General features: G+C 43.5%; 1 protein-coding gene across 1 annotated transcript; it reads left to right on the top strand.

Annotated features, from left to right (window-relative positions):
• Positions 1–7,478: 7,478 nt before the first annotated feature.
• On the top strand, positions 7,479–24,351 carry APOC2 (apolipoprotein C2). The gene is made up of 5 exons (XM_040434141.1): positions 7,479–7,497; positions 7,710–7,736; positions 19,157–19,237; positions 20,202–20,352; positions 24,091–24,351. The coding sequence occupies exons 3-5, from the start codon at positions 19,183–19,185 to the stop codon at positions 24,176–24,178; spliced, it is 294 nt and encodes a 97-aa protein (XP_040290075.1). The 5' UTR covers positions 7,479–7,497; positions 7,710–7,736; positions 19,157–19,182; the 3' UTR covers positions 24,179–24,351.
• Positions 24,352–24,945: the final 594 nt, after the last annotated feature.

Genomic DNA, 24,945 nt, shown 5'->3' with positions numbered 1-24,945 from the left:
CCCGCTCACCACCTCATATGCGACGTGCCCACCAGGTGGAACTCCACCTTGCACATGCTGGACGGACTGTGCGAGCAGCAGCAGGCCATAGTGGAGTTTCAGCTGCAGCACGCACGGGTCAGTCGCACTGCGGAACAGCACCACTTCACCACCAATGACTGGGCCTCCATGCGAGACCTGTGTGCCCTGTTGCGCTGTTTCGAGTACTCCACCAACATGGCCAGTGGCGATGACGCCGTTATCAGCATTACAATACCACTTCTATGTCTCCTTGAGAAAACACTTAGGGCGATGATGGAAGAGGAGGTGGCCCAGGAGGAGGAGGAGGAGGAAGAGGGGTAATTTTTAGCACTTTCAGGCCAGTCTCTTCGAAGTGACTCAGAGGGAGGTTTTTTGCAACAGCAGAGGCCAGGTACAAATGTGGCCAGCCAGGGTTCACTACTGGAGGACGAGGAGGACGAGGATGAAGAGGAGGTGGAGGAGGATGAGGATGAAGCATGTTCACAGCGGGGTGGCACCCAACGCAGCTCGGGCCCATCACTGGTGCGTGGCTGGGGGGAAACGCAGGACGATGACGATACGCCTCCCACAGAGGACAGCTTGTCCTTGCCTCTGGGCAGCCTGGCACACATGAGCGACTACATGCTGCAGTGCCTGCGCAATGACAGCAGAGTTGCCCACATTTTAACGTGTGCGGACTACTGGGTTGCCACCCTGCTGGATCCCCGGTACAAAGACAATGTGCCCACCTTACTTCCTGCACTGAAGCGTGATAGGAAGATGCGAGAGTACAAGCGCACGTTGGTAGACGCGCTACTGAGAGCATTCCCAAATGTCACAGGGGAACAAGTGGAAGCCCAAGGCGAAGGCAGAGGAGGAGCAAGAGGTCGCCAACGCAGCTGTGTCACGGCCAGCTCCTCTGAGGGCAGGGTTAGCATGGCAGGGATGTGGAAAAGTTTTGTCACCACGCCACAGCTAACTGCACCACCACCTGATACGGAACGTGTTAGCAGGAGGCAACATTTCACTAACATGGTGGAACAGTACGTGTGCACACCCCTCCACGTACTGACTGATGGTTCGTCCCCATTCAACTTCTGGGTCTCCAAATTGTCCACGTGGCCAGAGCTAGCCTTTTATGCCTTGGAGGTGCTGGCCTGCCCGGCGGCCAGCGTTTTGTCTGAACGTGTATTCAGCACTGCAGGGGGCGTCATTACAGACAAACGCAGCCGCCTGTCTACAGCCAATGTGGACAAGCTGACGTTCATAAAAATGAACCAAGCATGGATCCCACAGGACCTGTCCATCCCTTGTGCAGATTAGACATTTATAACTACCCCCCCTTAACCATATATTATTGTACTCCAGTGCACTTCCTCATTCAATCCTTTTTTTATTTTCATTTTACCATTATATTGCGAGGCAACCCAAAGTTGAATGAACCTCTCCTCTGTCTGGGTGCCGGGGCCTAAAAATATCTGACAGTGGCCTGTTCCAGTGTTGGGTGACATGAAGCCTTATTCTCTGCTATGACATGAAGCCTGAATCTCTGCTATGGGACCTCTCTCCTCTGTCTGGGTGCCGGGGCCTAAAAATATCTGACAGTGGCCTGTTCCAGTGTTGGGTGACATGAAGCATGATTTTCTGCTATGACATGAAGCCTGATTCTCTGCTATGGGACCTCTCTCCTCTGTCTGGGTGCCGGGGCCTAAAAATATCTGACAATGGCCTGTTCCAGTGTTGGGTGACATGAAGCCTGATTCTCTGCTATGACTTGAAGCCTGATTCTCTGCTATGACATGAAGCCTGATTCTCTGCTATGAGACCTCTCTCCTCTGTCTGGGTGCCAGGGCCTAAAAATATCTGACAGTGGCCTGTTCCAGTGGTGGGTGACGTGAAGCCTGATTCTCTGCTATGACATGAAGCCTGATTCTCTGCTATGACTTGAAGCCTGATTCTCTGCTATGACATGAAGCCTTATTCTCTGCTATGGGACCTCTCTCCTCTGTCTGGGTGCTGGGGCCTAAAAATATCTGACAGTGGCCTGTTCCAGTGGTGGGTGACGTGAAGCCTGATTCTCTGCTATGCCATGAAGCCTAATTCTCTGCTATGGGACCTCTCTCCTCTGTCTGGGTGCCGGGGTCTAAATATCTGACAATGGCCTGTTCCAGTGGTGTGTGACGTGAAGCCTGATTCTCTGCTATGACATGAAGCCTGATTCTCTGCCATGAGACCTCTCTCCAATTGATATTGGTTAATTTTAATTTATTTATTTTTATTTTAATTCATTTCCCTATCCACATTTGTTTGCAGGGGATTTACCTACATTTTGCTGCCTTTTGCAGCCCTCTAGCCCTTTCCTGGGCTATTTTACAGCCTTTTTAGTGCCGAAAAGTTCGGGTCCCCATTGACTTCAATGGGGTTCGTGTTCGGGGCGAAGTTCGGGTCGAGTTCGGATTCCGAACCCGAACATTTCCGGGAAGTTCGGCCGAACTTCTCGAACCCGAACATCCAGGTGTTCGCTCAACTCTAGTTATGAAACAGATAAATACATAATGTAAATATAACAGTATATGCAAGAGATTGAAAATTATACCAGCATTAAGATGGATATGCAAAAAATAATTAATTAAAACAAACTGAGGTGAAATATATGGATTTCGAACGATCGGAAATTACATCACAACTGTTACCTAGTAACAGGTAAACATTAATGTGTGCATATAGAATATCCAGGGAAAGATCCCAAGAAACCAAAGTGGAAGAAGAACAGTAATTTCTAACAGGCAGCAATCAAGTAACCAAGAGTATGATGCAGCATACAATCAGAGGATGGTGCGGCGTGCAGAAGAGGAAAGAAGTTCATTGTCCCAAGGTAAGTATACCAGAGTTAGGAGGCATACTGGAAGTGTGAAGACCTAGATGATACATAATAAAAAGAGAGTGTTAAGAAGAAGATAAAAAGAGCAAACATTAATGACATGCAAATATACCGTCAATATGTAAATAAAGTGCAATGGGGTGAACAACACTCCATGAATAAATCCAATATAAATAAATAATAAAAAGATGATGTTAAAAGATGAATAAAGTGCAAAGATAAAAGGCACAAATGGTTTCTGGTACTCATTATTTAAGGGGGAGTCGGGTGAGAACCTTTGGTGTGACAGTTTATGACCATGTGTATGGAAAATTGCTGTGAAGGATAGCAAATCTTGTAGTTTTAAAAGTATCTCCAAATGCCTCCTCTGGATCCTGCTTTTCAATTCTGAGCAGCCCCAGGAGGTTGGTAGGCAGTAATTTTGGACCAATGCCCCCTGAAAATATGTTTCAATTCATCTATATCTTTGGGATGACTTGCGTGCAAAGCCCTCTTCATATAATGCCACATCATCCCAATAGGGTTAAAGGGGTTATCTAATCCTAAACACCCCCCCCCCCCCCCGTGGCGAAACCAACCTCGCCACTGGGTTTTGGAGGGGCCTGTTTGCCAGCCTCTTGCCCCAGGATTATGGGTCCTCTCATCAGCCCATGCTAAACTTTTGAACCCCTGGTCTAATTCGTGCCATTTTGGGATATGTTAAATGTCTATGTGTACTGTAAAGGGTGGGACATTGTATATTTGAGTAGTGATGTCTGTCCTATTGTCTCCACGTGTGTATTGGCGATTTCCCTTTGTCCTGAGAGATAATTGAATTACTCCTCGGTTGTCTCCAGGACAGAAGACATTGTGTATTCTCCTGCCTGTGATGATTACATTAACCCATGTAAGGTAATTGTATCACAGGCAGAGGGGAGGATTTTGTGTGGGAGTGTTTTACTGTATTGTACGTGTTTATTGGTTGTTTTTACAAAACCCTGTGGGTGGTAACCTTGTTGGAAAATGTGTATAAGTCAATGCTTGTGTGTTCAATAAAGAGTTCCTGTTTTACCCTTCATCATGTTGAGGCTGATGTTTGGGTAACTGATCGACACTGGGGATTGCTATACGCTGAAGATTTGCTATACTCCCCTGGCTATAACTACTAGCTCTTGTAAGAGCTGTTCCTGCTCTCTGGATTTAGGAGAGGTTCACCCACTGGAGCCTGGAGCCTTGTCGTAGGTCCAGGGTGGGTAGGAGACGGCGAGACCTCAACCAAGCTTCGGCGGTTCGTGGGGTCTGTGGTGCTTACGATGTCAAGTGGAGTCCTTGGAGTCCTCAGGAAGCACTAGGAGCATCCATCAACGGAGGTACCCGGTCGGGGTGCCAGGAGATCCGTTACACCCCCCATATTCTGGGTCCCCGCATGCTGGGAGCAGCAGCAGTGGCGGTGTGGGGACCAGGAGCGGCGCAGGGAGCAGGGACCTGGGTATATTCAGCATGGGGGCCCGGCATATGGGGGGGGGCTTTTTTTAGGATTGGATAACCCCTTTAAGGTCAGGAATCAGGACTTGGCTATTCTAAAACACAAAGCTTTTTTTTCAGTCTGTTACAGGAGTGGGTGCAGGACCACTGTGTTAACCAACAGATTTGACTTTAGGCTAAACTTTGGGTAGTCCCCTGGTTTTCACTCTTTAACCCCTGGACTTTGCTGTAGGGTACCACCAGACTGCTACCTCCTGGAGTAGTCTCCCTGTGATTGATAGCTGATCCACTGAGGTCAGAGACAACTGTGTCGTGCACCGAGAGGTAAGGCAAAAGTGTAGTTACGAACAGGCCAAGATCAGGGCAGGCAGAATACCTGCAATACCGTAAATGGACTGAGGTCAGGGCAGGCAGGTAAATGGTCAATATGGAGTTCATGCACAAGTCAGGTCAGGCTTAGGCACCATCCATAGAAAAGATACTCCCGGTTGCCAGCCATTGACTGGTGAAGAATTGGGAATATATGCTGGCTGTTTAAGAGCCAGATGGAGAGTGCGCTGCGTGCCCTACAGGCGCTGTAGCACAACCATTATTTAGTTGATTTGCTTGTCACCTTGGTTCAATGTTTTTCTGTATCACTGAACATCTATTCAGCTTGAGGTCATGGAGGCCCTTCCACCATGTTTCACAGTTGGAATGAGGTTTTGGTATTTGTGGGCAGTTTACTTTCTCAAAAAACAGAGTTATGCATTTGTGTTAAAATTCCACTTTTGCCTTATTTGTCCATAGAACGTTTACCCAGAAGCATAATGGAACTGGTGTTGGGGATAACTTGAGGCAAGCCGTGATGTTTTATTTTGGACAGCAGTGGCTTCCTTCCATGGTTACTATTCTTGTTCAGTATTTTTTCAATAGTGACACTAGAACAAAGGTTTTTGCAGTTAGAGTGTTCTGATGTTACCCTTAGGTTATTTCTCACTTCCTTCAGGATTGACAATTTTGCTCTTGTGATCTTAACAGAATGTCAACTCTAAGGAAGAATAATAAAAGTTCAGCAATATTTTTATAGTCTGTTCCAACTTCTTGCATAATTTAATGGATCCCTTTATTTGCTGGGCTCTGCAGGATGGAAAAGTGTACTAGCCTACTGCATCCTTTTTCTACAATGTACAGTATATGTTAAATATGGGACAAAAACCTAATGTGAACACAGCCCAACATGGTCATTTTTGTGTGAATTATGTTGAGAATTCACAGTAGATTTCAACCTAAACATAAAAAGGTGGAAACCACTGTGAAAATCTGCAGCTTTTCCAAAACATAATAAACACGCTGCATATTTGAAAATCTTCAGCATGCTCGTTGTACCCAAACATGTTAATGCTGTGCATTGCAGTTTAAGGCCTCCTGCACACGAACGTGTGCTTCCCGTTGCAGTATTGTGGACCGCATCGGCGGATCCGCAATACATGAGCACCGTTCCATGTGCATTCCGCATCATGGAGATGCAGAATGGTGCGAAACGGAAGCACGGAAAGGAAACCTACGGGAGCACTACGGAGTGCTTCTGTGGGGTTTCGTCCCGTACTTCTGTTCTTCAAAAAGATAGAACATGTCCTATCTTTTTGCGGAACGGCCGGATCGCAGACCCATTAAAGTGAATGGGTCCACGATCTGCTGTGGCTGCCCCACGGACGGTGTTCGTGCATTGCAGCCTGCATTTTGCGGGCCGCAGCACGACCACAGGGCGCACACGTTCGTGTGCAGGAGGCCTAAGTTGAAGGTTTCCAGCCTCAATCTGTATCAGGACTCCCCACCTACCTGTGCACCAGCTATACACTCCTGCCTAATAACCTGAATGGACATTTATCAAAGACTAACCAAATCTAATACTTTTATAGCCCTCCAGTAGATTCTCCCTATAAGATTACATTCACACAACCATATGTATTTTGTGGTCCACAAACCGCAGATCCGTAAAATACGGATACCGTCCGCGTGATGTCTGCTTGGCCATTTCATTGTGCCGCTTTGTCCCCAGTTCTGTTCTGGTGCCTAAACTGCTAAGGTACTGGGAGGAGGAGACCTCAGCTCTCCTCAATGGGCGTAGAAAAATTAGAAGTACACATGAAATTTGGTAGATCTCACAAGAACAGGCTATGTAAGCGAACATAGTACTCGCGATGGCATCTGCTGGAGGAGGACTACTGAAGAAGGTACCAGTTATAGAAAAAAAAAAACAGGTGGGTTTACTCATTATAAATGTTTTCAGCATGCTACTGCCCTGGGTAGAGGACTAGAGCATGGGACATAAGTCTTCTCAGTTCATGGCATTCCAGTAAGGCTATGTCCGCATTTGCGCTGAACTCTCTGTTCAGGGCCACTGCCACAGATTTTGGTTCACTATTTTGTACTTTAAAATGCTGGGACCCCTGTTGGAAACCCAATGGACCCCATTATTGTAAGAGGAGTCCATCTAGCACCATTCACTTTGTCATTTGACGGAAACGCTTTCTGTTATTTCCATTGTTCTTCTCCTATAGCAGTGCAGAGCAATGGAAATAAGTGGTGCCAATGTGAACAGGACCGAAATTATACCTGTCTTAAAGATATATCATTGTGATGAAAGCATACAGGCACCCCCAGCTGTTGCAAAACTACAACTACCAGCACAGCTATCAGCCTACAGCAGGGCATGGTGAGAGTTGTAGTTTTACAACAGCTGGAGGGCCGCAGGTTGAGCATTCCTGTTCTACAGATATCAGCAACCTCTGGCACTCCAGCTGTGGTGAAACTACAGCTCCCAGCATCCTCCATTAGCTTCAATAGGAGTTCTGAAAACAACCAAGCAAGTGTGCATGCTGGGAGTTGTAGTTTCACCACAGCTGGCGTGCCAGAGGTTGCTGATCCCTGGGTTACTATGTGCACTATTATGACGATCCATAAGCGATAGTCTAGGATAGAACATAGGAAGTGTTATATCTATATTAGCATGGAAAATGCTGACGGACATACGCCTACTGCTCTGAATACAAGCCTGACCTCTGAACACTGAGCTCGCTGTTTGCTTGGACTTAGAACCTCAGCTCTGACAACACAGCAAAAAGGTATATAACAAAGTGACCCATGAGCCTAGTGATACTACACAGGAGGTAAGGATGGTGGGAAAGAGGCCGGGGTAACACAAGGATGATGGGAGAATTTTGTGGTCAGGTTTTGATGAAATGAACTAGAATATACATGGGTTGCTAATTCGGCACTGCTACATCTGTGTTTATTGCATTCTTTTCCCATGAGCTATATAATTATTACTTATTCTGTTATGTTCCGTTAAATCTGTTTTGCAATTATTTGTTTTCTACAGACTGTTTATCTCCAGTTTATTTCTAAGGTAAGTTACTATTGAAATGTGTATGAGAGGAACCTGAGTCTGAATGCATGCAATGTGTGCCTCATGCTTTGAGATAATGTTTACAAGCAGGCAGATCGTACAACATTAAATCTGTTTTACACTATAATCTTTTGCGCCTCATTGCATAGAGTTGGCTACACCTTCTGTTCCTCCTGCTACAGTCTGCATACAGTCGCACAAAGCTTTCTCTCTGCTTTCTTAGTTTAGTATTCACCATGAGCTTTACAAACAATCAACCCTTTTTTATAGAAGTTAAAACGTTTCTAATATTTAGAGTTCATTACAGTGAAGTTATGTAGAAATATGTTGCATTTAAAGCTGAGATATTAGGTATATTGATGTATAGATCTTAAAATTTGTGTCTGATTCATCAATTTTTTATTTTTTATTTGAATTGTGTTTGAATCAATTCTACACCAATCTAATATGTTCCAACTGGCCTGAAAATGTATATATGACACTCTGTTGCTCTTTCTCTCCTTCCCCACCACCTTTTTGTAAGCTCTTTAACACAATGATAGCAATAGCAAATAATGTCAGAGTGACACTGACATACACTCATCTAAAGAATTATTAGGAACACCATACTAATACGGTGTTGGACCCCCTTTTGCCTTCAGAACTGCCTTAATTCTACATGGCATTGATTCAACAAGGTGCTGATAGCATTCTTTAGAAATGTTGGCCCATATTGATAGGATAGCATCTTGCAGTTGATGGAGATTTGAGGGATGCACATCCAGGGTATGAAGCTCCCGTTCCACCACATCCCAAAGATGCTCTATTGGGTTGAGATCTGGTGACTGTGGGGGCCATTTTAGTACAGTGAACTCATTGTCATGTTCAAGAAACCAATTTGAAATGATTCGAGCTTTGTGACATGGTGCATTATCCTGCTGGAAGTAGCCATCAGAGGATGGATACATGTTCTCATTCTGTTTACGCCAAATTCGGACTCTACCATTTGAATGTCTCAACAGAAATCGAGACTCATCAGACCAGGCAACATTTTTCCAGTCTTCAACATTCCAATTTTGGTGAGCTCGTGCAAATTGTAGCTTCTTTTTCCTATTTGTAGTGGAGATGAGTGGTACCCGGTGGGGTCTTCTGCTGTTGTAGCCCATCCGCCTCAAGGTTGTGCATTTTGGTGCTTCACAAATGCTTTGCTGCATACCTCGGTTGTAACGAGTGGTTATTTCAGTCAACGTTGCCCTTCTATCAGCTTGAATCAGTCGACCCATTCTCCTCTGACCTCTAGCATCCACAAGGCATTTTTGCCCACAGGACTGCCGCATACTGGATGTTTTTCCCTTTTCACACCATTCTTTGTAAACCCTAGAAATGGTTGTGCGTGAAAATCCCAGTAACTGAGCAGATTGTGAAATACTCAGACCGGCCCGTCTGGCACCAACAACCATGCCACGCTCAAAATTGCTTAAATCACCTTTCTTTCCCATTCTGACATTCAGTTTGGAGTTCAGGAGATTGTCTTGACCAGGACCACACCCCTAAATGCATTGAAGCAACTGCCATGTGATTGGTTGACTAGATAATTGCATTAATGAAAAATAGAACAGGTGTTCCTAATAATTCTTTAGGTGAGTGTATATAGCTATGGGTAAACGCATAGTTAATGACGTTAGCAAACAGCGTATTTAAAAACATACTGCGCCATCGCCATACTTTTTCATATTAGGGTACAACTACTGAAGACCACAACCCGACCGTGCCGTGGTCAAGAACTGCATGGCCAATTAATTAGCCCGCAGCTGCCTTTCATTTAACTACGGCCATACAGTACGGTCTTCATTGTTAATGGCTGCGTGGTATTGAAGTTGCCGCACGGGCATTAATAATGAAGACTGACTAAACAATGTGGTCTTCATTAATTAAATGAAAGGCAAGTGCAGGCTAATTGGGCAGCAGCACAGCCACAATCCAACCAAATCATGACCGTACCATGTGGTCATACCCTTAGAAACCTTCTAAAAATGTTTCCTTTTTGGGGAAAGATAGATCTTGAACACACATACACATGGTATTATCGGGAAAAAAACTGTGGCTTGTTGGAACCAAGCCTCCAAAAACTATGCCTTAAAGCGGTTGCCTCATCATGGACAATGGGGGCATATCGCTAGGATATGCCCCCATTATCTTATAGGTGCGGGTCCCACCACTGGGACCCACACCTATATTGAGAACGGAGCCCCGCAAGTGAAGGAGGGCACACTGCACATGAGCAGCCATCCTTTATTCATTTTCTATGGGACCGGCTAGTTCCGTCGGCCTGCGCGGTACGCTCCCATTCACTTCTATGGGGAGCCAGCTTGGTGGTGGCCAGACCGGAGTCCTCCAGCCACCAACTTGCGGGGCTCCATTCTCGATATAGGTGCGTGTCCCAGCGGTGGGACCCACACCTATCAGACAATGGGGGCATACGATATGCCCCCATTGTCCATGATGAGACAACCCCTTTAATAGGGGTAAATCCCTGCTGCTGTTTATACACATACATGTTAATGTAAAAAGAAACAATAGATTTTTCTGCACAAGCGTTCAAAAATTATGTGTTAATGGGGGCAGAATGCCTGCCCATGTTTATACACACACGTGTTCATTATCAGAAGAAACAGTGGCTTGTCCTGAAAGAGCCTGGAAAAATTCTGCCTCTTATTTGGGAGCAGCAGCAGTATAGTGTGGAAGGGAAAGTTGTGTAGGGGTAATAGTGGCAGCAATAGAAGCACCAGTAGTAGCAGCATAACATGGAACAGACAAGGCATTAGATGCATGTGCGGCTCTGTTGGGGTAGTAGTTGTAGTAATGGCGGATGTGTAGTGATAATGGTAGTGGCAGTAGAGGGATTTGCAGCATGAGGCAGAAGCTTAAGCAGTGGTGGCAGCAGAAGCCATGGTGTACAGAACATAATGATAGGCAGGTATACAACGGAAGTGGCATGATTGGTCACTGTCAGCAATGGCAGATTTATTCTTCGCCTCAGCTGGAGGTGTGTGAAAATCCTTACAGATCCATGCTTAAATCATTTTGAGAAAAGTGATGTTTTGTACACTGGCGACAGACAAGTTTTTATGTGATGACACCACCTGTAGCGCTAAACACCCTCTCTGAGATGACACTGGGGGCTGGACAAGACAATACAGAGAGAAAACTATGCCGGTTCTGGCTACTCTCGCCTAGGCTGATCAGCTATAACACTGCATGTTAACGCTCAACTTTATACATATGGTTTTTAGGGCGCTGGCAATAAGATTATGAACTGTTAGCCTGTACAGAAAAATATTAAATTCTTGCAGAAATCTGTAATGCAGAACTTGTCCACAAGCTGTATAAAGCAACTGAGACAGTGACCAGTCTTTTTAACTCATTCTACAAAGCTTTCACTAATAAAAGTCTAAAATCTACCTAATTACAGTGTATCTCCAGTTCTCTCCCTATAGTGCCCCTATAATGTCCCTATAGTGTCCCTAGTAAAGTTAGAGCAGTGGCTTGTGTCTACAATTTCTTTTTGGCAGATACATCCTATAACAACCCAAGCTGCATGCAGAATGGTGTTTCTTCTTTCGGTGAGGAAGGACCTAGCTGAATACCTCCACCTGATAAGCTGATTAGGCTGTCTGTCAGTCTCTGAGCCAATCAGAGTAAGCCCCCCTTCACACCCTTTCAGGGCCAATCGATCCTCCATCCTCTTCCTTCCTGTTGTTTTTCGCACCAATTTTCACAGTAAAATGTCGCTGGCCGTTGTTTTTATCTATTTGCCAAAGTTTTGTGAAATTCTGAATAATTCAATCTGATTCGTTTAGAATTGAATCGCTCATCTCTAATCGATGTACCTGTATGCTCACACATCATTTGTCCATAGATGGGTACATTGTTCAGAGGCAGATGTCTCACCGTGTCCCAAGTCCCAAGTGCCAAAGGACACCCAAAGGTCCCTCTTTCTCATAAGAAGACACTAATATTATAAATGGCATATGTATATAGAAGGAGGACTGGAGGAGGCTATATAATGTATATAGATAGAGGAGTCGAGGGTATATAATGTATATAGAGGAAGGACTCAAGGATATATAATGTATATAGAGAAAGGACTCAAGGGTATATAATATATATATAGAGGAAGGACTCAAGGGTATATAATGTATATAGAGAGAGGACTGGAGGGTATATAATGTATATACACTGCGTGCAGAATTATTAGGCAAATTAGTATTTTGACCACATCATCCTCTTTATGCATGTTGTCTTACTCCAAGCTGTATAGGCTCGAAAGCCTACTACCAATTAAGCATATTAGGTGATGTGCATCTCTGTAATGAGAAGGGGTGTGGTCTAATGACATCAACACCCTATATTAGGTGTGCATAATTATTAGGCAACTTTCTTTCCTTTGGCAAAATGGGTCAAAAGAAGGACTTGACAGGCTCAGAAAAGTCAAAAATAGTGAGATATCTTGCAGAGGGATGCAGCACTCTTAAAATTGCAAAGCTTCTGAAGCGTGATCATCGAACAATCAAGCGTTTCATTCAAAATAGTCAACAGGGTCGCAAGAAGCGTGTGGAAAAACCAAGGCGCAAAATAACTGCCCATGAACTGAGAAAAGTCAAGCGTGCAGCTGTCAAGATGCCACTTGCCACCAGTTTGGCCATATTTCAGAGCTGCAACATCACTGGAGTGCCCAAAAGCACAAGTTGTGCAATACTCAGAGACATGGCCAAGGTAAGAAAGGCTGAAAGACGACCACCACTGAACAAGACACACAAGCTGAAACGTCAAGACTGGGCCAAGAAATATCTCAAGACTGATTTTTCTAAGGTTTTATGGACTGATGAAATGAGAGTGAGTCTTGATGGGCCAGATGGATGGGCCCGTGGCTGGATTGGTAAAGGGCAGAGAGCTCCAGTCCGACTCAGATGCCAGCAAGGTGGAGGTGGAGTACTGGTTTGGGCTGGTATCATCAAAGATGAGCTTGTGGGGCCTTTTCGGGTTGAGGATGGAGTCAAGCTCAACTCACAGTCCTACTGCCAGTTTCTGGAAGACACCTTCTTCAAGCAGTGGTACAGGAAGAAGTCTGCATCCTTCAAGAAAAACATGATTTTCATGCAGGACAATGCTCCATCACACGCGTCCAAGTACTCCACAGCGTGGCTGGCAAGAAAGGGTATAAAAGAAGAAAATCTAATGACATGGCCTCCTTGTTCACCTGATCTGAACCCCATTGAGAACCTGTGGTCCATCATCAAATGTGAGATTTACAAGGAGGGAAAACAGTACACCTCTCTGAACAGTGTCTGGGAGGCTGTGGTTGCTGCTGCACGCAATGTTGATGGTGAACAGATCAAAACACTGACAGAATCCATGGATGGCAGGCTTTTGAGTGTCCTTGCAAAGAAAGGTGGCTATATTGGTCACTGATTTGTTTTTGGTTTGTTTTTGAATGTCAGAAATGTATATTTGTGAATGTTGAGATGTTATATTGGTTTCACTGGTAAAAAGAAGTAATTGAAATGGGTATATATTTGTTTTTTGTTAAGTTGCCTAATAATTATGCACAGTAATAGTCACCTGCACACACAGATATCCCCCTAAAATAGCTAAAACTAAAAACAAACTAAAAACTACTTCCAAAAATATTCAGCTTTGATATTAATGAGTTTTTTGGGTTCATTGAGAACATGGTTGTTGTTCAATAATAAAATTAATCATCAAAAATACAACTTGCCTAATAATTCTGCACTCCCTGTAGAGAACAGAATGGATGGTATATAATGTATATAGAGGAATGACTGGAAGGTATATAATGTATAAACATAGAGGAGTGGAGGGTATATAATGTATATAGAGGAAGGAGTGGAGGGTATATAATGTATATAGAGGGAGGACTGGAGGGTATATGATGTATATAGAGGGAGGACTGGAGGGTATATAATGTATATAAAGGAAGGACTTAAGGGTATATAATGTATATAGAGGGAGAACTGGAGGGTATATAATGTATATAGAGAATGGAATGGAGGGTATATAATGTATATAGAGGAAGGACTGGAAGGTATATAATGTATAAACATAGAGGAGTGGAGGGTATATAATGTATATAGAGGAAGGAATGGAGGGTATTTAATGTATATAGAGGAAGGACTCGAGGGTATATAATGTATATAGAGGGAGGACTGGAGGATATATAATGTATATAGAAGAAGCAATGGAGGTTATCTAATGTATATATAGGGAGTACTGGAGGGTATATGATGTATATAGAGGGAGGACTGGAGGGTATATAATGTATATAGAGGAAGGACTGGAGGGTATGAATGTATATAGAGGAAGGACTGGAGGGTGTATAATGTATATAGAGGAAGGACTGGAGGGTATATAATGTATATAGATAGAGCGGTGGATGGTATATAATGTATATAGAGGAAGGACTGGAGGGTATATAATATATATAGAAAGAGCGGTGGAGGGTATATAATGTACATAGAGGAATGACTGGAGGGTATATAATGTATATAGATTGAGCGGTGGATGGTATATAATGTATATAGATAGAGCGGTGGATGGTATATAATGTATATAGAGGAAGGACTGGAGGGTATATAATGTATATAGAAAGAGCGGTGGAGGGTATATAATGTACATAGAGGAAGGACTGGAGGGTATATAATGTATATAGAGGAAGGAATGGTGGGTATATACTGTATGTAGAGGAAGGACTGGAGGGTATAAAATGTATATACATAGAGAAGTGGAGGGTATATAATGTATATAGAGGAAGGACTGGAGGGTATATAATGTATATAGAGGGAGGACTGGAGGATATATAATGTATATAGAGGGAGGACTGGAGGATATATAATGTATATAGAGGGAGGACTGGAGGATATATAATGTATATAGAGGGAGGACTGGAGGATATATAATTTATATAGAGGGAGGACTGGAGGATATATAATGTATATAGAGGGAGGACTGGAGGATATATAATGTATAGAGAGGAAGGACTGGAAGGTATATAATGAATACAGAGGAAGGACTGGAGGGTATATAATGTATATAGAGGAAGGACTGGAGGGTATATAACAGGGGCGTAGCTATAGGGGAAGCAGGGGAAGCGACTGCTTTGGGGCCCTGACCCAAAAGGGGCCCATCCAGGAGGCGGAGGAGGACTAAAAGATTTGGTCAGGGCCCCCTCAAAAATATTACACAATGAAATGATATACAGTGACAGTATAGACAGTGTAGGAAACGGATGGAACAGCTGTCGGGCCTGGTCTGAGAGAGTGATCTTTACTAGCCACAGGAATGGGGGCGGCGGCATGAAAGGAAGGGGTTGTGAAAAAAATACTGGGGGAGGCGGCCCCATTAAAAAATTTGCTGTGGGGCCCAGTCAATTCTAGCTACGCCACTGGTATATAATGTATATGGAGGAAGGACTGGAGGGTATATAATGAATACAGAGAAAGGACTGGAGGGTATATAATGAATACAGAGAAAGAACTGGAGGGTATATAATGTATATAGAGGAAGGACTGGAGGGTATATACTATATATAGAGGAAGGACTGGAGGGTATATAATGTATATAGAGGGAGGATTGGAGGATATATAATGTATAAAGAGGAAGGACTGGAGGGTATATAATGAATATAGAGAACAGCACTGGCAGATCCAGGGGGGGGGCAAGGGGTCAATTGCCCTCCCCCCAGAATATATTGAGACAGTGGGCGCAGCTCCGTTCACCCGCTGTGGCCCTGTTACCATACAGCGCGGGAGAAGATAATGATACCACAGCAGGCGAACAGAGCGGCGCCCAGGGATAATAGTAAGTGCAGTGAGATCCCTGGGTGCCGACCTAAATATACAGATAGTTATCTTACAATGTTTGGACCCATGAAAGGTCCTCTTTAATAAGTTTTTCAGGGTCCCTTAACATACACTGGCATGGCGATGGTGGCGGGGACATTGGTGGCCCGCCCTGTCCCTTCCACCCCCCTTGTGCATCTTACAGCCAGAATCAAGCTGGTACAAGCCGGCGCCATTCTAATTAGGCCTGCCCACCAAGTATTGGGCCCGGGAACTGGAAGTCCGGAACAGAGGAGCTGACAGACTGTGCTCCCCCCCCCCCCCCCCCCCCCAGACCAGGCTCTGGATCTGCCACTGGAGGACAGGAGTGCCTGTAGCTTTTCTGCTGCCTGAGGCAAAACTGAAATGGTGCCCCTCCCTCCCCAATGCCAATTTCTTAACCTAACCCCTTCCCTTCAGCCCATGGCCCTTTGGCTGCCCCTCTCTTGCCCCTACCTGGTGCTGCCTGAGGTGATCGCCTCACCTGGCCTCATTGGTGGTGCACCCCGATAGAGGAAGGACTGGAGGGTATATAATGTATATAGAGGGAGGACAGTATACAATTATAAACAGGGAAGACAGGAGGAGGATATACACTATATACCCAGTGTCACTATTAGAGGTAAATAGACCAGGTATCAGTATGGCAGGTAAATAAACCAGGTGTCACTACTACAGGTGGAGCTCCACCAGCTATTGCAATTTTAAACTCCAAGTTCACAGTAAACACATGGGTGCTATGTACAGCCTGACAATGACGCAATACATGATGGGAGAGCGCTCACCCATACACTGCTGGAGCTCAACTGGTACACTTGGGCATAGTTATGCCTGCTACAATCCCAAGAGTCTGAATTTCAGTCAGGCGCTATGCTTCATATGCTTGATCTTTTATTTTTGTAAAGTTTTAAAACTTTCCAAAAATAAAAAATAGACATATTAGGTATCGCCGGGTACATAACAACCCGCTATATAAAAATATCACATGGTCCACCCCATCAGGTGAATGCCGTAAAAAATAAAAGCAGTGCCATTTTTTGTCACCTTGCCAATCAAAAAGTCGTATGTACCCAAAAATGGTACCAATCAAACCGTCATCTCATCCCACAAAAAATAAGAACCTACATAAGACAATCGCTCAACAAATATAAAAAATATTTGTCTCAAAAAATGGCAACACAAAAATGCTTTTACTGTGTAAAACATAACAAAAATAAAAATAATAGACACATTAGGTATCACCGCGTCTGTAACAACCTGCTCTATAAAAATATCACATGGTCTACCCTGTCAGATGAATGCTGTAAAAATAAATAAATAAAAACTGTGCCAGAGCAGACTTTTTTTGTCACCTCACCTTAAAAAATGCATAATATCGAGTGGTCAAAAAGTCATATGTACCCCAAAATGGTACCAATGAAAATGTCACCTCATCCCTCAAAAAATGAACCCCCACATAAGACAATAGCTCCAAAAAATAAAAACCAATGACGCCCTTAAAACAATCCATCAAAATCTGCGCTGAAAAGCCATATGGCACTCCTTCCCTTCTGAGTCCTGCTATGTGCCCCTACAGCAATTTGCCACCATATATAGGGTGTTGCCGTATTCAGTAGAAAATGGGTAACCAATTATGGGGTGCTTTTTCTCCTGTTACCCCTTGTGAAAATGAAAAATTTGGGGCTAAAGCATTGTTTTATTGGAAGAAATTAAACTTTTCATTTTCATAGCCATGTGTTTCTAAATTCCGTAAAATGCATATGGGGTCAAAGTGCTCAGTACACCCCTTAATAAATTCTTTAAGGGTGTAGTTTCCAAAATGGGGTCACTTTTTGAGAGGTTTTCACTGTAGGGGTACATCAGGGTCTGTTCAAATTCAAAATGGTGCCCAAATACCATTGTAGCAAAATCTGCCTCCAAAAACCATATGACGCTTCCTTCCTTCTGACCACTGCCATATGTGCCCCTACTACCACATATGGGGCATTTCTGTAAACTTCAGAATCAGAGTAATGCATATTGTGGTTTATTTTCCTGTTAACTCTTGCTGTGTTGCAAGCAGAAAATTGATTAACATAAATCTGCAAACAAAATGAAATTTAGAAATTTCACCTCCATTTTCCTTTAATTCTTGTGGAACACCTTAAGGGTTAACAAAGTTTGTAACATCAGTTGCATAATTTGAGGAGTGTAGTTTTTAAAATAGGGTCATTTAGGATGGTTTCCATTATGTAAGCTCCTCTAAATCACTTTATAACTAAATTGGTGGTTAAAAAAATGGTTTTGGAAATTTTCTTGATAATTTGAAATATTGCTTCTAAAATTCTAAGCCTTCCAACATCCTAAAAAAAAAAGAAGACATTTACAAAATGATGCCAACATAAAGTAGACATATGAGGAATGTTGATTGATAACTATTGTATTGTCAAGGTCCCTCCTGTGACAGATGTCATGAGATCAAAGAGACTGGCTACACGTGAAGGAATCTAACAGCCTCTTTGGTTACTTGCTTGAGTTGTTGTTATTGCTCATGACCACACCCCTTGTTTCTGGTGCAGCTTAGTTGTCATCACACCTCCCCTATATAGTCTGACCTCACCCTTCTGGCTATGCGGTTGATAGCTTCTTTTGGATTTTGGAAGAGCTGGTGTGTTGTCCACTCTGGAGTCCGTGCTCGTCCATCTTTTCAGAAGTTGTGTCTTGCTCCTTTGTGTCTTGTTGTCCTTCCCTGTGTTTGTTGCTACTAGGCCTCAGTGAGATGCTGATTCCTTCAACTGGGAAGGAGCGGGTCGCCTCAAGTCCAGCCTTTATCTATAGGAATCCTTAGGGTCTCTAGGGTCTCAGGTTACGGTGTATGGGCATTCCTACATTCGGGTTGTGCCCATACAGATAGGAGACAGGGCAAGGAGTAGGGTTATTTAGGAGGTGACCCTTCCCCTTTTCCCTAGCATTGAGGCCTAGTTGATTTTCCCTTCCCTCCTGTTGTCGGTGTGGTGTTCCCTCCCATACCTCACCTATGACACGAGGTATCACTATCTGTCTTAAAAATAGAGAAATTCAAATTTAGAAGATTGTACATTTTTCAAAATTTTTTGGTAAATTTTGGATTTTTTTTTTATAAATAAAGGTGAAATGTATTGACTCAAATATACCACTGTCATGAAGTACAATGTGTCACGATAAAACAATCTCAGAATGGCTTGGATAAGTAACCTTAAAGTTATTATCGCATAAAATGATACATCTCAGATTTGCAAAAAAATGGCCTGGGCAGTAAGGTGAAAACTGTACCGGTATAGAAAGATTTAAACCACAGTTACTATGGTTTGTAATGTGTTTTTTGGATGTACCGTTTTATATGTTATACACATTTTTTTTAGCATGATGGAAACTGCACAATTCCACTAAGTAAGACCCTGCTAAACGTTTATGGGTCCTAGGTTTGTATTTGGGACAAAAGTGTGAATATTAATGTAAATGTGAATTTTCTATTCTAGTCAACAACAGCTAAACAAATCTAACCTGTATAAAACCTTTTTGTAGGTAACCAGTAAGCATTTTACAACATCATGAATCGAACACAAGTTTTAGCCACTTCCCTCATTCTGCTTCTCATCGCTACAGGTCAGTATGATCAATTGGTCACATAATTCTTTTAATAAACAACTGTATGAGAAAAACTTGACGATAAGGGTGGGTTCACATGATGTTTTTGCCATCTGTTTAACGTATACAAAAAACATATACATTTACGGATGCTTTAAACTGATGCCATACAGTGGCATCTGTTCCCCATAGAGTTCTATTGTACAAAAAAAAAAAAAGTGTATACGTTAACATATAACATTTTTTTTACCAGGCTCTGCAGGATGGAAAAACGTGTTTTGCTACGCTTTTGTATCCTTTTTTCCCAGTGTATATATCAAACAGATGGCAAAAATGTGATGTGAATCCACCCTAATGTTATGGGGTGACCATGTATTTAGTACTATAATATGCCCCCTATACATGATGCGATGGATGAAAAAGGATAATGGTTTTTCACTTCACACCTTCACCACACAAAACAAAGCAAAAGCATGGTTGCAGAAGTAAGAATTTCAGGATAAATTCAAGAAGAGTTTAGATCAAGTATGAAGATTATTTGACCAGAGATGTAACTTGAATCTCCCTAGCTCAACTGCAAAATCTGTAACAGGGCCTACCAACTATAATAACCTGTCCTTTATAGTACTGGGTGCCTCATATGGAGCATAGGCACTTATTCGGCCTCTTTAGGCTCAAAGGCCAGGAAGTGACCTCAACACTTACATTCCCTATAGATATTCCCCTATATGTGTCTATTGTTGTATTGGAAGAAGACTTCATTTATTCATGTTAGAAGTTATAGAGCAGTAATTTGAACATCTAATGGTCCACTGTGCAAGCTGTGCCTGGGTCCACTACCTAGCTACAGAAGACATCAAGTACTAAAATACAAAGTCTGACAATGTTATACTTTTCTGGATCTATATATACTATTTAGCTGAAATACTTATTTTTCCTATTTTGAAAGTGTACATCACATCCTTCAATGTTGTCTCACCAGGAATTGAGAGTTACAGGATACAGAAACGGGAGGCCCCCACAATTTTGGCTCAAGCACAGAACGTGTTGAGTTCAGCATGGGAACAAGTCAGTGGAAAAGCTCAAGAATTGATTGAGAAGGCAAGATCCACAGGAGTAGATGATAAAGTGAAGTAAGTATATTAATCAAGAACATGATCATCAAGTCTTTAAAGGGCATCTGTCAGCAGATTTGTACTCATGAAACTGGCTGACCTGTTACATGTGCGCTTGGCAGCTGAAGGCATCTGTGTTGGTCCCATGTTCATATATGCCCACATTGCTAAGAAATATGTTTTAATATATGCAAACAAGCTTTTAGGAGCAACTGGGCCCTCACCGTTACACCAAGAAGCTCAGGTCTCTCTGAAACTGCTGCATCCTAGTGCACTTAGCAATGTGGGCACATGTGAACATGGGACCAGAGAGGTGCAGCCTGCTAGCAAAACACTGAAGGCAGGCCTGGGCCTTTATTAGGTCCATACACAGACAGTGGCACCGACAAGGTCATTTGTGGGGTGCCGATAGGAGACTGAGGAAACCTGCTCCCTCTGTTGATGCTTAGATGCCGCAGTTACTATTGACCATGGCATCTAAGTGGCCCAGCCTAAGGCCCCTTAGTGACCTCTGTAAAAAGGCATAGGATGCAATTTTCCAAGTGTCACAGATAATAAATGTGCCATCATCCAGGTTTAATCTAACTTTTCAGCCTTAGGCCTCTTGCACACGAACATTTGCGCCCCGTGGTCGTGCTGCGGCCCGCAAAATGCAGGCCGCAATGCACGAACACTGTCCGTGGGGCAGCCGCAGCGGGTCGCGGGCTTATTCACTTTAATGGGTCCATGATCGGCCGTTCCGCAAAAAGATAGGACATGTTCTATGTTTTTGCGGAACGGAAGTACTGCTCCCGTAGGGTTCCGTTCCGTGCTTCCGTTCCGCACCATTCCGCATCTCCGGATTTGCGGACCCATTCAAGTGAAAAAAAAAAAAGGTCTCAATTGGCATTTTATGCAACATTTTTACACCTAAATCCAGACGGATCTAATTAGATAAATGTCCCCTATGTATCCTAAATGGTGGTGTATGGACGAAAAATAGTTAAAGGGTTATCCGATGTAAAAAATGAAAATCAGACATCATATAGTACTTGACAATCTCTTTCTAACAAAGCTAGAACCAGCCCTGTACCTCACATGGATCCAGAAATCATCCCATTCATTGCTCTTCTAGATTTATATCAAACTGACAGCTAAAGGGGAGTGTCTTTTCTGTTGCAGCTCAGGGGGCGTGTCCATGCTCTCCCTATCACAGCTCAGGAGGCAGAGAAAGGATGAAACTGAGCATGTGCGGCCTTCTCAGTGAGCAGGTCAAAAATAAGAAAAAAAACTGCAGGTGGCGCTATACAGATACATTTTATTGAATAACTCAGGGGCTCCGCAAAATTTTTAATTATATGCAATTACAAAAGTATATAACAAAAAGAAAAAAACAAGTCCCGATGTCTGCACTGCTGCCTCTGCAGCCAGCCAGTAGCGCAGGGGCAACACGTGAGGTGCACGGTGGACCGATGAGGGGCCAAAGAATAACACACGGTTCATCAGTTTACTCACGGTTAGCAGAAAGCCTCCCTGGGCTGGCAGCACAGTGTTGAGGTGAACAGCACGAAATCCTCTGGGGCACGCTCTGTGGTAGGAAGCATCAGCCAAGATGGTGGTTGAGGTGCCCTTGATGTTAGGGGTGCTTAGGGTGCTTGTTGCGGCTGAGTCCCTTGATGGTTTTTGTCGTGACGCCAGTACCGTTAATGGTGGTACAACCAATAGTAGTAATAATGAGGTAGACAGTGGTAAGGTACAACTCACAACTTTTACTGATGTTGACTTTGGTTGCAGCAGTACAGAATACAGTCTCTTGTTGGTATTAGAGTTAATCTGCAAGTCCACTGTTCCTAGGCTTTCTTAGGCTTGATTTGAGCTGTGGTTAAGGTGTACCTTGTTTCTGTTGATGTGCTCAGTCCTATACCTTGTCCTTTCCCTCCAAGCTGAATATTGGGACAGGTAGCTACTCTGTTTCCCAGAATTATGGTGTGGCTGCCAGAAGCTATAAGTCCTCCACCATGCGCAAAGGTGTCTGTGGCCCTAAATAATGGCTATTATCACTGATGAATCTTTCTGATGCTTGTTTCTATTCCAGGGAGGCAAACTCTCTCCTACTGGTCAGGGATGCAAGTGTATAGTCCGGCCACAGAAGGAAAACGCTCTTCTGCGCCTCACACCTTGGTACTACCACATAGCGAAGTTGGCTCCACTCACTAATCTGTGTTGTAGAGTCTTCACTCTGCATTCTCTCCCACTAATCTAATCTGATCTACTCTGATCTGCTCTTATCTCCTCCCACTAGGCCTGACCTGGGTATATATAGAACCTAAGTTTTATCCCCATCTAGTGGAGGGATGTATATATTACACCTAATCTGCCTGGTAACAGGGATTTTGCAGATAAATTAGTACAAAGTCACATAATACAGCATAATACAATTTTTAGGGTGAAAAGTGCTTTTAAGCAGAGCCCACACACATGTAGTGGGACGCTGCACCTCTTCTAGGGCAGACTGGAGTTTGTTTGCATTATCGTGTGATATCGTGGACGGTGCTCAGCACTTATAAAGGGTAATCCAATCTTGTAAAATATAGATAGACAAAAAACTGGCGGCCATGTGAGTGGCCAAACGAAGCGCAGACCTCTCGCGAAACGGCCGTCGCCGCCTGTGACTGAGTGAGTGCCCACACCCGCAACCATGTTTTAAAGTTTCTGAATAAATGCTGCAAGAAAAAAGGGTGAGTGACGCAAGTTTTTTGTCTATCTATATTTCACGCAATTACAAAAGTATTCAGATGCAGGTGCTGGTTTCAAAGCTGTAGAAGATTTTTCATGGGACAACCGCTTTAACACTGGCAGTTTTGGTTCGGCTGCTGTGTAGACCGGCTGGTCCAACCTCCTCTGAGATAGCAGAGCTAAAGTCAATACCTATGAGGTCAGAGCAGGCATCCCCTGCTGCAGCTAGTGCAGAGTCTTTTGGTTTCACCCAATCCCAAAGATACAGAACCTGCCACATTAAAACAAGTCCGGCGTCTCCAAAACTCAAAAGCGCATGCGTCAAAACAACCGAGCTGCCACACAGGAGAACGGTGAGGCACAGCCGACCGAGGAAGCGAATGTGGAGCGGGGAGATGCGTGATCTAATTGCTGCACATCAGCGCTCAATCTCCTACTGAACTCCCGTCACTGAAGCACCGCAAGTCCTAGCTTATCTAAGGGGCCTAAGAGGGGTAAGAAGCGCTGGTGCACAATCACATCAATTGATTTCCTGCTCTGTACCTAATGAATGATCAAATATATGCAAACAAGCTTTTAGGAGCAACTGGGGCCTCACCGTTACACCAAGAAGCTCAGGTCTCTCTGAAACTGCTGCATCCTAGTGCACTTTGCAATGTGGGCACATGTGAACATGGGACCAGAGAGGTGCAGCCTGCTAGCAAAACACTGAAGGCAGGCCTGGGCCTTTATTAGGTCCATACACAGACAGTGGCACCCACAATGTCATTTGTGGGGTGCCGATAGGAGACTGAGGAAACCTGCTCCCTCTGTTGATGCTTAGATGCCGCAGTTACTATTGACCATGGCATCTAAGTGGCCCAGCCTAAGGCCCCTTAGTGACCTCTGTAAAAAGGTGTACTGGTGGTAACTAAGGGTTTAAGGAATTTGCATATCTCTAGTTATCTTTAATATTTGAAATGGATGTGGCTATGCACTGTTGACCATAAAGTATTTGTACTATTCATACTTTATATTTATTGAATACCTTATTTTCCCTAGGGAATATTATGAAAAGGGTACAAGTGCAATCTCAACCTATGTCAACATCCTATCTGACCAGGCCTACCACTGGTGGCATGGAAACTGAGCTACCTATGACCGTAGATTTTGGTGAATATATTCTAAAATATAACTTTGATGCATGGACCAGCAAAAATGATAACTTCTATAACATTCAATGCAACATTTTTATCGTGTATCTGGTTATAAAATTATACCTTCTAGTTAATCATGATTAAATAAAGTTTTTTTATATACAGATCAGTCTTGTTCTTGTTATTAGAGGTCCAGATGTTTATAAATGTATACATTTCTGATTCTATATGGGCATATAATTGTATATATGCATAAATATAGTAACTTAATCAATATCAATGCGAATCCCGGAAATATTACAACAATAGTATGGTCAAGATTGTATAATATAATATGAATGGGTGCCACCTAGTGGCAGATGTCGAGGGACAGATTAATGCATTGCTATAATGTTCTGTTTATGCATGCTGTTATACCTCCCAGCACCGAAGTGTAACATGTAAAAGCAAAAGGCCCTTAAGTATGTAAAGAGAAGCCCATGCAGAGAGAGCATACATAGCAGTGCTCTGCAGACCTCATGGTTAGTAGGGGGCAGAAGACTGAAGTGAGAGCTGAGGCTGCTGCTGAAGATTAGGCCAACATTTTTTTTACTGCAAGAACTAGCTTCATAATAAAATGATTGGTACAACACCTCAGGGACTAGATAGGGAAACTGAAGCCAAATACTGCAGAGGCATTGAGGCCGGGGCTAAGGGATATAAAAAAGCCACCTAGTCAGTGCATCCTAGAAGCAGCCAAGACCATCTGCAACGAACTAGA

Source organism: Bufo bufo, chromosome 1 (assembly GCF_905171765.1).
Source record: "Bufo bufo chromosome 1, aBufBuf1.1, whole genome shotgun sequence".
Lineage (NCBI taxonomy): Eukaryota > Metazoa > Chordata > Amphibia > Anura > Bufonidae > Bufo > Bufo bufo.
Note: the sequence above shows the minus strand (reverse complement) of the source record. Positions and strands in the feature narration are given on the sequence as shown.

Coding starts and splice junctions, on each gene's coding strand:
- APOC2 (XM_040434141.1), top strand. CDS start 19,183: ATGAATCGAACACAAGTTTTAGCCACTTCCCTCATTCTGCTTCTCATC. Junction 19,238..20,201: donor TCTGCTTCTCATCGCTACAG/GTCAGTATGATC, acceptor TTGTCTCACCAG/GAATTGAGAGTTACAGGATA. Junction 20,353..24,090: donor GGAGTAGATGATAAAGTGAA/GTAAGTATATTA, acceptor TATTTTCCCTAG/GGAATATTATGAAAAGGGTA.